This window comes from Marmota monax, unplaced genomic scaffold (genome assembly GCF_021218885.2).
Source record: "Marmota monax isolate L192 unplaced genomic scaffold, Marmota_monax_Labrador192_F-V1.1 WCK01_AAM20220418_F8-fsc00281, whole genome shotgun sequence".
Taxonomy (NCBI): Eukaryota; Metazoa; Chordata; class Mammalia; order Rodentia; family Sciuridae; genus Marmota; species Marmota monax.
Window position 1 is genome coordinate 429,831 of NW_026693208.1, and position 13,527 is coordinate 443,357.

Here is a 13,527-nt window from a genome sequence, read left to right on the forward strand (position 1 = left end):
GCATAGATGAGTGAACTTTAGCTGGGAACCAATTTAGAGCCTGCAAGATGAACTCACTGGCCATCACAAGAATCTTGACTCTAGACAGTATAGGTCCATGTGTATTAACCTGGTTGAAAAAAGTGCCAAAAGCACAGGGGGATGGTTTGAAGAGACCCCTTCACCAACCCTAGATTTATTAAAATACAGAATAATGAAATAATTTTGTTCTACCTGCAACCTTCATTAAGGCTCTACTGCTAACTTTAAGTCAAAGTGTCCATGGCCAATCCTTGCCCTAAGCAAGAGAACTATTTCTTTCTGGATGCATAGCGGGGAAACTACAGGATGTCCCATGTAATGCACTGCAAAGTGGCCAAAGCTGGTAAGAACCGGCTTGCTCTAGATGGAGGGAAGGGAAGGAGCAGGGAGGGCACACCCTGCCCAGCTGCTGGCCTATGCGTCTGCAAGCTGTCCCTTCGCTGACATCAACAGTAATGCAGTTACAGCCCAGAGCTGACTCACTGATTAGCTTTCTCAAAAAAAGGAAGTAAGGATAGTTAAGTGGGCTTTCTTCTTTAAAAGCTGGAACCCACTCACAATAGAACACACTGCCAAACCCTGTAAGAGTTCAGCACCATCTGAACATTAGATCATGCTCCCTCAGAAAGCAGGGGTTTCCTTAAACTTCACTCAATGAGATCCATTAGAAATTCTTTTCCACAAAAAAATAAAAGTCTTTGGACAATTCTAACCATGAAAACTAGTTGCACAAACCTTTTTAAAGCTTGCTCTATAAGATAATGAGGAGGATAGAAAGTAATTTCATAGGAAATTCAAAATCTCAAGGTAAGAAGGCTCAATTTCATCTTTGTTACTGAAGCTTTCTGAATTTTCAGGCCATTAGAATTATAATACACATAGTATACAATTCCAAACACTTGCAGGTCTGTTACTCAGGTCCCCTCCCTGGTGGAAACTGCAGTTAGCAATTCCCCTTAGACTTTTCCAGATATAGTACCAATAAATAGGTACATTCTCCACCACACCCCTTCAAAACAGCTTTGGAGGTTATCAGATAAAGAGCTGACTCACTTTTTTTTTTTTTTGCCAAGTTCTACTGTACAGATATTTCATAGCTTACTTAACCAGTGTTCTGGTGAAGGGCATGTGAGGGTTCTACTCTATTGCTATTAGCAATAACAACTACTACGAATACTCTAGTACTAGCATCACTGAATACGTATAGGATATTATTCCTAAAAGTGAAAACACAGATCAATTGGCACATAGTGTAGTAAGTACTGCCAGACGACCTACTATAGAAGCTGTATTAATTTAAATACATATCAGCAATGGACACTATTCTTTTTTTATTCCTTCATGCCTTTTCCTTTTGGTTAGTCTGAGAGGTTAAAAATCTGCATGTACTTAAATATTTTCAGTACTTCCTTTCCTGTGGACTGTCTTGTCCACAACACTGTCTTACTTTTCTCTTAACTACTTTGTAAAAATTCTCTTTTAAGAAAATTAAGCCTATACTGCAAATACCACCCCCCGTCCCGCAGTCCTGTTGTCTTTTGAATTGTACATGATGTTTGCTGTCTTGTATATTTCTGTTAAGTAGCTTCAACTTTCTTGTATGGCTTCTATGTTTTTATATCATTCTCAGAAGAGCTTTACCTACTGCTGTGATCATAAAAACATCAAACAAAAACATCTACATCAAAGTTTCCTCTGGGATAATTTTTTAGGGAAAACCAATAGTGACATTTTTCTCAAGGTAATGGTGAGGAACAAACCACTAAAATGTTGTCATTAACTGGTACACAATAAAATCTACTGCTGACATGATGTGATGCCTTATCAGCAATTGCACCCACCATTGAAACTTGGGGTTGTAATAGATCAAGGGACAGTTTCAAATACATACAGAGAGAAGCTAGGCTAAAATTAGAAGTTAGCAAGTTTCTTTAGACATATGTTTTGACTTTAAAAAAGAAAATGTGTTCTCCAATACTGGTAATTGATAGGGAAAAAAAAGTTTCTTTTCACACTACTGATTCTGATTTCCTCCCAATGCACTTTTTGAGGGAGCCAGTAAGAGTGTGGACTAAAGGGATGGAAAATGTAATCAACTAATAGACGGTCTTTTCTGAATGACACCATATCTCAGAAATAATAAAAGCTCACTTTAATCTCTTCTACAGAAGTTTCACAGAATATATTATAAAGTTCGGCTCACATATCTATCCCTCCTATAAAAATGTCAGCATCTTGAGGGATGATTCTGTTTTTTTATGTAAATTATTTTTTTATTTATAACAGCAGAATGCATTACAATTCTTATTACATATATTGAGCACAATTTTTCATACCTTTGGTTGTATATGTAGTATATTCACACCAATTCGTGGATGATTCTGTTTTTGAGTTTTGTTTCTTTCCATTTACTTTCACAATGCTGCCTGGTACAGGTCTCAATATATAATAAGTGCTGTGTTAATATTTACTAGATAAACTGCCTCTGTTAAATAATCCCACACTTGAAGGTAATAATAATGACACTGATGATGATAAAATGTGGTGTGTGTGTGTGTGTGTTTTATAGAGGGAGAGTACATTAATATCAGTATCTATTTTCCAGGCTTTTCTCCTTATGACCTATACATACAAAGTCCAACATCCACATTTCATTAGTTCCATGATACATATCTTTTTACACTTTAACATCTCTGAAGTAGGGATGTATCTTGCAGTGAGTTTTTTCTTTCTCAGTGGTACACATAACAGTACATCTTACAAATTACACAAGACCCAATGAACTATAGTAATATATCTTAATTACAAATACCTATCTAAACCTCTCAGGACCATGAAACTTGATAAATAAGCCCAAACTTAAAGCACCCAGACAAGTTTTGGGATGCAATAGATATACTCAGCCAATGCTGGTTTGCTTTCTCCTTACTATGCTTTTATAAACTGCATTTGCTCCGACAAAGAAAATAGGAAATAATCCCTGAGATTCTTCACGCCTCCTATTTTATGTCAAGTGGCAGACTGGATTTTATACCATATTCCCTAATTCTCAGGAAATCCTTCCAAAACAGCTATAAAGAAACTGAGGCTGGAGACATAACTGGACTTGCCAAAGGTCACACGGTGAGTGGCAAAAATAAGATTCAAACCCAATTCAGAGGAACAAAGTCCAAGACTTGGATTTCTTTAGTCTCTTCCATTGGCTCTTAGAAATTCAAAGTCAACCTCCAATACTTGACATGAAATGGGACATCAGAACCTATTCCTGTGCCTTTAAATATTACAGAACAGCTAAAGGCTTCTGAAAAGCTTGCTATTAAGCAGAAAAAAACAAGGACATAAGTAAAGCAGATGTTCTCTGTAGAGTCGAAGGTTTGAGAAGCATTTTGTGTGAAAAAGCAGATGGGGCTTCGTAGTTGGAAATAAATGGGAAAGTATCAAGGAAGAAGAACAAAATATCAAGAAACTATGGTCTGTGTTGTTTTTTCATTACTTTCAAATGGACAAATATTCATCTGTTCTAGTTTTCTATGTATTTTTTTGGTGGGTCCAGTACTCCTTCCTTCTGATGCTATCTTATAATTTCTCATGCACATTTCTACTATAATATTTGCTTATCCTGCTGAATTGTAATTATTTGCACATATGTTTCCATCCCAGGAAGTGAGCTGTGAAAAGCCAGGGACCACCCTCTTCTTTACCTAGTACCAGGGACACAGCTGGTACTCAACAAAACATTGTTGACTAAATAGATGAAACTTTGGAATATGGTAACAAATAGAACAGTTTGAAATGTCATTAAAAATCTAAAGGCTATTCATAAGCCTGGCTCCTTTGTGCACAATGACAGCCTTAAACACAAACATCACAAAATGTACCTGAGCCTGTGTCAAGAATCCTTTTATCATGTTCTCTTCTCCTCACCACCCCAAAAGTTCCCCAGAGCCCACAGTCACACCCTAAGATTAAGTAACCTGACCTTAACTGACCCTTTCTGCTGTAGTGACTAGGCAGAGGGAAGGGGTGAAGATACATGCAAGTTTAGCTACCATCATAGATCCTAGGTCCTTAGGTGTCAGGACAATAACCTCTATTTACTAAGAGATGACTGACTAGAAAATTAAAGACAAAAGACAAATTTGAATAACCCAAAGCCAACAGTTAAATGTACAGCTGGTATTTGCCTCAACCCGCCCTCACTGTATTACATTTCTCAAAATAGCTGGTCTCAGTCAGATCCATAGATAAAGACAGCTGCATCCTGCAGCTGGTAGGCCAAAAATCAGGAACTGTCATCCCCTTTGCAGAGGAAGCAGGAGCACTGTTCTAGCCAAAATAGAAGGCCCAGTACTTCTCTATCTGTTGGGATTGTCCCAGTTGATTATACAGAGCAAAGCCACCCAGACTCCAACACTAAGGCTATTGTAGTACAGAGAAAGAAGCACTCCAAGGGCTCTGTCCCTGAGATGTGGGTCTCCTATATGGTTCTGGAAAGGACTAAGATTCCCTAGGAACAAAGACTCATTCTACTTCATAGAAGTCAATATGGCAACAAAAGTAAACATTAGGCCTGGGTCTACTAGCTGCTAAATCATAGTTTAGTTTTAATCTACCTAATCTATGGAAGGAGTGAAAAGAACAACAACATAGATGTTCATCAGATGCCTGATCAACATCACTCCTTTAAATGGGTCAATCTCTAGTCAAAGCAGACAGCTAAAGTGACACTTTCTATTATGTTTAAATTGCAATGGTTGTTTTTAGTATTATCATTTTTTTAAGTACATGAAAATTTTTTTCTTCCACTTTTCAAATGAAACCATAAAAGCACAGTCACCCCAGCACCATGCCACTAGACATCGCTTTCATATCTCACTTGCCCACATCCCAGTTTCACAAGTCATTACCTCTGTCAATTTTGAAGGGCATGTCCTTGAATTCCCATTTAAATGGAAAAATCTCAAGAGTCCAAGGAATTGTTCACTCAGGGTCTCCTATGGAGAAGAATCAGTCTCCCTACATCCAAGGGGTTGGGGATGGGACCCAAAAACAAGGGTTTAAAAAAAAAAAAAAAGATTGCATTGCTTAAGCCTATCTGCATTTGCAGAGGCCCTAAATAAAAGTTGGGAGAGGGGGTACATATAAAACTAAACTGAAGGAAATCCTAGAAATTCAGTTGGTTCATGTTGTTTCTTTTTTCTTGACAGCCACTGAGGGAGAAGAACATTATCTTCACACACACCTTTGTTTCCCTGCTACAGAAAACATTCCAGCCAGCCTAGGAACACTTGCTCGGCCAGTAAGGAATAAATATTTACACTTAGCTGGGATTTCCAGTTCTGGGGCACTGAACCCAGGCAGCAAGCCTCTGCCTTGACCATCTACTTCAAGCAGTCTTGGAATTGGGAGAACTTCTCCACCCAAAACTCAGTGACCCTCAGTGTTCAGTATTTAAAAGATCCATTATGTGTGGTTGTTGGAGCTAGTTGGGAACATTCTTCCATCTCTCTGGCCTCTGGAGCTGGGAAATAATTGCAACTAATGGTAAACATCCACTGGCTGCTTACTGTGGCCAAACAACCCTCGTTCCCAAAGCAACCTGCAGTCTATTCACTCATGTTGTTCCCGATTTGTCATGGAGAAACTGAGGTACAGAGGTCAAATTATTTACCCAGAGTCCCCAAAGGGAGTATACCCCCAGGAAAGGAATTTAAACTGGCACATACCTCCATACCTCTGTTCTAATTGGAGCCCATTATTAGGACAGCCAGTATACCCCATCCAGGCCCCCTGGACTTGCTCCCTCAGGAGGTAAGTATGTGTCCACTTCTTCTATTCAACTGCAGGCTCCTTCAACTGCACTGACTTTGACATACTAATCTTTGCATTGCCTGAAATGCCTGGTATAACATAATTTATTATATGATATAGATTTAAAAATAAAATTACATCATCTCTTTGACTGTTTAGCAGAGGAAAACTTCAACCCAGGCATTAAAGCACTGAAAGAAAATAATTGGCTAGCTAAACTTCTATTTGCAGTTAGCCTTCAAAAACTATGGTGAAATAATGTTATTTATTTATTTAGTGGGCATTTTCTAGATAAAGAGAACAGAGTTTACCTGTGGACACCTACACTGAGAAACAGTCTTTAGGTATATGTATCTCTGTATTAAAAAAAAATGTAATCTCAGGTAAAAGCTAAAGATGTAGGAAGGTGTGAAAGACAACAGAAAAGATCAATACAAGGCAACTCTCCTTAAATCCTGATTGTAGAAGACCATGATCATGACCATGCCTTTGGGTGCCATTAAACATGTAGCATTAAAATTTATGACAGTAAAACCAAAATGCAAGACAAGAATAAATAATATTCAAGTCTTCTAAGATTTGTTGTATTATCTAAAAAATGGTTTGAAAAATATAAATATATTTATATTTCATATTATACATGTTATAATCCCTAGAGTAGTCATTAAAAGTTTTTTTAAGTGTAACAAGCTAATACAGGAGGAAATATGGGATAATAGAAAATATTTGATTTATCCAAAAGAAGACTTAATCCAAAAGAAAGGAGGAAGAGAAAAAAAAGAGAAGAGAGAGAAGAGAGAGGACAAATAGGAAATAAATAGTAAGATGGTAGACTTAAAGACAAATATGAGTAATTATATTAAGAAAAATGTAAACCCACTGAAATACTCTTAATTAAATGACAAAAACTGTCAGACTAGATTTAAGAGAACACCTTAAGTATATGGTCATTACAAAAGCCATTCTTTAAATAAACACACACACACACACACACACACACAAACACAGTAAAAGGATGGAAAATGAGATAACATACAATTTGCAACACTATATTAGATTTTTGTTTTCTTTTATTTTTCAATAACTTTGGCAAAATCCTTGCAACTTCTAACTATCAGTCCATTACTCCGCTGCTTTTTCCAAATGCTCATTCCCTGAAAGAGAAAATAGGATTCTAGAAGGCTGAGCTTAGGTTAGACTGTTGACCTTGAAAGGAGACAGCCTGAAAAAACACCTCATACCTCAAATTAAGGAAGACAGATCCTCTGGATGTGTTCATTTTAAAATGGTTCATAGGACACCATAGTTAATAATGGACCAGCTGTTCTGGAGAGAGATAACTAAAAGTCACAACAGGGCTAATTCCTTGGGTGGAATATAACATAGGTGCTCTCAGGTTCAATGATAGAAAAAAAACATTAACCACTTGAAACAAAAACAGTCATTTTTATACACTAAGAGTCCACTGAATTCTTGGAGCAAAGTCCCCAATGCTCAGCAATATCACAAAACACAGGGAGTACAAAAACAGCATACTACAGGGTCACAGCCACATCAATGTTTATAGCAGCACAATTCACAGTAGCTAAACTGTGGAACCAACCTAGATGCCCTTCAGTAAATAAGTGGATAAAAAAAAATGTGGCACATATACACATGGAATATTACTCAGCAATAAAAGAGAATAAAATCATGGCATTTGCAGGTAAATGGATAAAGCTGGAGAAGATAATGCTAAGTGAAGTTAGCCAATCCCCCAAAAAACAAATGCCTTATGTTTTCTCTGATATAAGGAGGCTGATTCATAGTGGGGTAAGGAGGGGGAGCATGGGAGGAATAGACGAACTTTAGATAGGGCAAAGGGGTGGAAGGGGAAGGGCAGGGACAGAGGGTTAGCAAGGATGGTGGAATGTGATGGACATCATTATCCAAAGTACTTATATGAAGACACGAATTGGTGTGAACATACTTTATATACAACCAGAGATAAGAAACATTGTGCTGTATATGTGTAACAAGAATTGTAATGTATTCTGCTGTCATTTATTTTTTAAAAAATCAATTAAATTTTTTTTTTTTTAGTTCATCTTAATCAGTATGGAGGAATTAAAAGACTAGGAATGGTGTTACCATGTGATCTAGCTATACCACTCCTTGGTATTTATTCTAAAGAATTAAAGACAGCCTACTAAAGTGACACATGCATACCTATGTTTATAGCAGCACAATTCACTACAGCCCATCTATACACCAGCCTAGGTATCCATCAGTGATTGATTGGTGCTATGGGTTTAGATGTGGTGTTCCCCAAAAGTTCATGGTAAGACAATGCAAGAAGTTCAGAGGAGAAATGATTAGGTTGTAAGAGTCTTAACTTAGTGAGTGAATTCATCTCCCCATAGGGATTAATTGGGCGGTAACTAAAGTAGTAGAGTGTGGCTGGAGGAGGTGGGAATCAGATGTGGGTTGGGGTATACATTTGTATCTGTATAGTGCACTCACTCTCTCTCTCTCTGCTTTCTGATCACGGTGTGAGCTGCTTCCCTCCACCATACTCTTCTGCCATGATGATCTGCCTCACCTCAAGCCCCATAAAATTATAGAATATTCAGATAAATGGATGGAGTTGGAGAATATCATGCTAAGTGAATTAAGCCAATCCTCAAAAACCAAAGGGCAAATATTCTCTCTGATATGTGGATGTTGATCCATAATGAGGATGAGGGGGGCATAGGAGGAATGGAGGAACTTTAGATAGGGCAAAGGGGAGGGAAGAAAAAGGAGGGTGTATAGGGGTAGGAAAGCTGGTGGAATGAGATGGACACCATTATCCTAAGTACATGTATAAAGACACAAATCATGTGATTACTTTGTGTACAACCAGAGATATGAAAAACTGTGCTCTATATGTGTACTATGAATTGAAATGCATTCTGCTGTCATGTATAACAAATTAGAATAAATACATTTTTAAAAAAATGAAAAAACATTCATCTTAAGATGCAAAGACTAAATCTAAATTACCCCCCGCCTTCTGACTCTCGTTTGACTTAGCAAATTTCAAGAGATTAAACTATGAATAGACAGTTTCATACTGTGCAATTAAAAAGAACTGACAGTGAAAAATCCATGCCTATTGGTTATTAAAATTAGAGTAAGACCTGGATCCAGGATGTTGCTAAACAGTGATGTACACTGTTATTGAAACATGGAACAAGAAACTTAGTATTGCTGTCTCAAGAACCATCCCCACGGGATTCCACCTCTTGGGTCCCCTTCTTCCTCCAGGAGAAGTCTTTTCTGCTGTCCTTTAATAAACTTCTAATTTCTACTCTGAAAAAAAAAAAAAAAAAAAAAAAAAAAGAACCATCCCCACACACAGGCTATAGCAGAATCAAACATAAAGCTGCAGAATGCTTGTATACCACTGTTTCTCAAAATGTAAATAACAAAAAACAGATACTATTAAGATCTTTTAGTATTATGGGGGAGATAGAAGGAAGGAAAGAATCAAGGTGAATAAGAGTTTGGCATTTGGGAAAAGAAGAAGAATGAATTAGAAAACAAAGCACCCTTTTCCCAAATGCCAAACTCATTCACCTTGATTCTTTCCTTCCTTCTATCTCCCCTATAATACAAAAAGATCTTAATTCTTCTTCATTTCCTATTATTTTTATGCTGTGAATTAATCTCTTTGATATATGGTCTCCTCTTATTCTTTTGCTCTGGGCCCAGCAGGGGCTTGAGTCAATCAATCACATTATCTTTCTTGTAGGCATCATCAAAAAGATCTGCTGATATAGTCTCAAGAATCTAAATCTTTTTTCAAGTCTGCTGTTGTCTTACCAGTCCTTCCCTTAAAATCAAGAATCTAAGAAAGCACAATACAGCTTTGCCTTTGGACTCCCTTTATTCAAACTGCAAGCATTATATTTAATTGAAGGGTAAATCTCTCCTCTGCTTTTACCCAAAATCCAGTTACTTAAAGGCTAGTTTTAGGAGCAGGTCATAATTATTGAAATTGTTTCTCAGAAATTCATAAGACGTTGGTGTGTGACTTCCAATGTTTATACTTGGTCTATTAGTAAATATTATTTTTCCTGAAATTCCACATTTTCAAAAAGTTAAAAATATACCAGGAGCTTTAAAGACCACCTTCAAAGTCAATTAGCTCCTATAAATTTTTATCCAAACAGTTGCCTGGCTAAAAAATCCCACCTGATGTGTGTTTATTTTAGCAGTGAAGGAATACTAACACTGTTGGTATAAATAGATAAAAGAAGGCTTTTTGGTCTTTTTAGGTATATAAAATTGAGTCCTTTGATATACAAAATTTGGTGCAGAATGATAGTGAACTGAGTTGTGGGGAAAAAAAACCTCTCCCTAGCTCTGAAGTAAGGAGTCTGATCACTGGCATAACACAGGAAGATGGCCTTCTGAATCTCAAGTGGGTTTTATCAAGCCTTAGTGGTTAGCATTTTCTTTATTTAGAAATATATTCCAGAAGTTTAATTGAAGTCTGTGAGAAATATGATCCAATACCCAATTCTGTACTAACTTCATGGCCTTTCAGGGCAACATAATTAAAGAAGGGCTAAGTCAAATGATTTGCATCATGTTTGGAATGGCCTTTTGTAGAACAACTAAAATAAGCCAGACTTTTTATGTTTTATTTCTAGTATTAATAAATCTTATAAAATAGGTTTACAAATGCAAATAATGATAAAACAGACAAACAAAAAAAGCTGATGTAACTTAACCTTAATCACCCACCTAGTCAGTGTCTTTTCAATGCAAAGCCAGGGCTCATTAGTACAAATAAATCACACTCCCAGATCCCCCCACCCTCAGTTTCCATCTGATCTGCAGGAATGAACAACCAAGGAGGAGAACCGGTTCTGTTCTCACTGCTACTAGCACAACCTGCATCCTCAAGACTTAAAAGCAAGCCTCCCTCACCACCACCACCACCACACACACACACGTCTGGAGGAAGGGAGAGGACAGGGAAAAGAGGTTTTCTTCTTGGGTGTGTTCAAAGTATGTGATGGAGTAGATCTGACCAGCGCAGCTTGATGTGGAACCAATCCCAAAGACAATGATTATCAACTTGACTGCCACCTTGGAATCACAGAGCTTTCAAAAGTATTGATTCAAAATCTTCTTCTTAGAGATTCTGATTTGACTGACCTGCGGTGGGATCCAAGCATGAGAACTATTTAAAAAGTCCCTAGATGATACGTGGATGACCATTGAGAGCCGTTGGTCTGGAAGACCAGGGTATGGATGTGCTCCTAAACAGCTAACATCAGCTCTTTTCCCCTGTCACTTGTACCTAGCGCAATGTGAGGAAAAGAGGAGTGGCAGAGACACAACCAGGGCCACATTACCTGAGTGGTGTCCTCCATCAGCCCGCGAATCTTTTCCACGACATCGTTGCGACGGTGCTGGCGCAGGGCACTAATTAACTGGGCGAGGCTGGCCTCAGGGCCCCGGATGGTCCAGTGCTGCAGAGCCGCGTAGGCCCGCTCGTGGTCCGCTGTGTATCCGTTGGAGAAAGCGGCCACCTCCCTCTCGCTGGCATTGCACAGAAACTGATAGATATCCTTCCACTGGCTCCCCACTTGGGCTGCGACAAGCTTCAGGATGTCAATACCTACACCAGGAACAAAATAAAATTTAAAACACAAATTCAGAACAGGTATGCATTATAAGGAGGAGGCTTTCCTGTTGCTCTGTGTCAAAGGAATTTGCCGCCTTCCCCAGGTACCTGGCAGATGCAGTCCAATTTGGGAACTAGGCTGATACCCTCACATGAAATTTCATATCCTGGGTTGGGGATGTAGCTCAATGTTAGAGGACTTCTCTATCACACACAAGGCCCTGGGCTCAATCCCCAGTAACTCAGAAATAAATAAAGGAAACCCCAACCAGTGCATTGATTTAAAAACATTCACTTCTGGAATGTGAAACCAGAAGAAGGTTTGATCTTGTAAGTATAAAACATCAGCCCCAGAAGATGTTCTAAAAGCCAAACCCAGTTAAGGTAATCAGAGTGAGTCCTTTGTTACTACTAAATACAACCTTAACCAAATAAATAAGAGGTTCCACATTATAAAAGTGGTGACTTCATGAAATTCAGAAAAACTATAAGCTACAAATTAAGACTACTACTACTACTGTGGACAGGTAGGGGAATACTGTGCTATTATTATTACCCGGCTTTGTTGAGACAAAGAATGTGCAGACTTAAGTCAACTGGCAATGTACACAACTGTTTCAGCCCAATAGACGTGGTTCCAGACTCTACTTCTATGCTCAACAATCAATGTTCTGGTCTATTCAGTCTTCTTCTAAGTTGACTTGCATAGCTATTATAAAGATAACAGCCAAAATGACATCATCATCATCACCACCATTATCTTCCAGGTATTAAGACCAGGCATTAGTTCACTGAACATGTTTATAAGGTATTAATATCCTGGTTGTACAAGTAAGCAGAAAAAATACAGCAAGAAATGTTAGGCTACTGGACCAATATCACAAAATTAGATGGATTGGGTACTTAATCCAACTCACAAGGTTGGTAATCTGAACTGCTATAGATGTAACTACTATTAAAAGTGTTAATACATGCTACCTTCCAAGAGGGAGCATATGCCTTTGACCAAACTACCCAGGCTGGTTTTTGTTTTTGTTTGTGTTTCTGTTGTTATTGTTTTGCCAAGTATCTTCCCCCCAATATTTTAATATATATTAGTCCCCCCTTATCCATAGAATACAATGGATACCTGAAACCACAAACAATACCTAATCTTATAGTTCAATGACTCTTTCATCTTCATTGGGCACTTAACATGCATTGTGACTGCACCTTTTACAGTTTGAGCCAAAAACAACAACAACAATAACAAAAAAAAAAAAAAAAAAACTAGCATTAAATTTCTTTTGTCTTCTTCACAATTTTACAGGTGAAAGATTCATTCTTATTGTCAATCTTAGCAAACCCAGCATTATGATTTTCTTTCTTTCCTTATTAAGCAGAGAAACTTCACCTCTTCACTTGCTTGTGCAACTGATACAGGAGGATTGTGAGTTCAGAGTCAGGCTCAGCAATGGCAAGGTGCTAAGCAACTCAGTGAGACCCTGTCTCTAAATAAAATACAAAATAGGGCTAGGGATGTGGCTCAGTGGTCGAGTGCTCCTGAGTTCAATCCCAGGTATCCCCCCCCCAAAAAAAAAAAAAAAAAAACTGGACAAAAGAAAGCACTTAGGGCTTCTCTTGCTTCTGTGAATTGCCAGTATCACTATGAAAAGCAAAACGGTGGACAGGTAGGGGACTACTGTGCTATTATTATTATGGATCATCACACTTGTAAACTCTTTAACAAAGAATCAGTCTGTGGTCCTCAAATCTGATGAATACAGAGTGAAATGCCAAAATCACATCTCCAGATCCCTAATGATAATCTCACCTTCTATCAGGTGAGATTCTCCACAAGTAGCTTACTTTGGTGTCTCCTGCTTTATGGCATCTTCTCTCTACAATTACAAGTTGGCTTTGCCTGTTTTATACAGAGTATTCTCATGTAAAGGGTGAGTCCTCCAAATCCATATTATGACTTTGAATGTGGCTCTGTTCACATTCCCCAATACTAGAATTGTTATTATTAACAATGTCTTAAAAATGTTTGT

At 38.0% G+C, this 13,527-nt stretch overlaps 1 protein-coding gene across 1 annotated transcript in view; it reads right to left on the bottom strand.

Annotated features, from left to right (window-relative positions):
• Tnfrsf21 (TNF receptor superfamily member 21) overlaps nt 1-13,527 on the bottom strand; it is a 69,074-nt gene that overhangs the window by 10,709 nt on the left and 44,838 nt on the right. Inside the window, exon 4 of the mRNA XM_046456056.2 lies at nt 11,223-11,488. Within this exon, the coding sequence (XP_046312012.1) occupies nt 11,223-11,488 (266 nt within the window). The remainder of the gene's footprint in view (nt 1-11,222; nt 11,489-13,527) is intronic.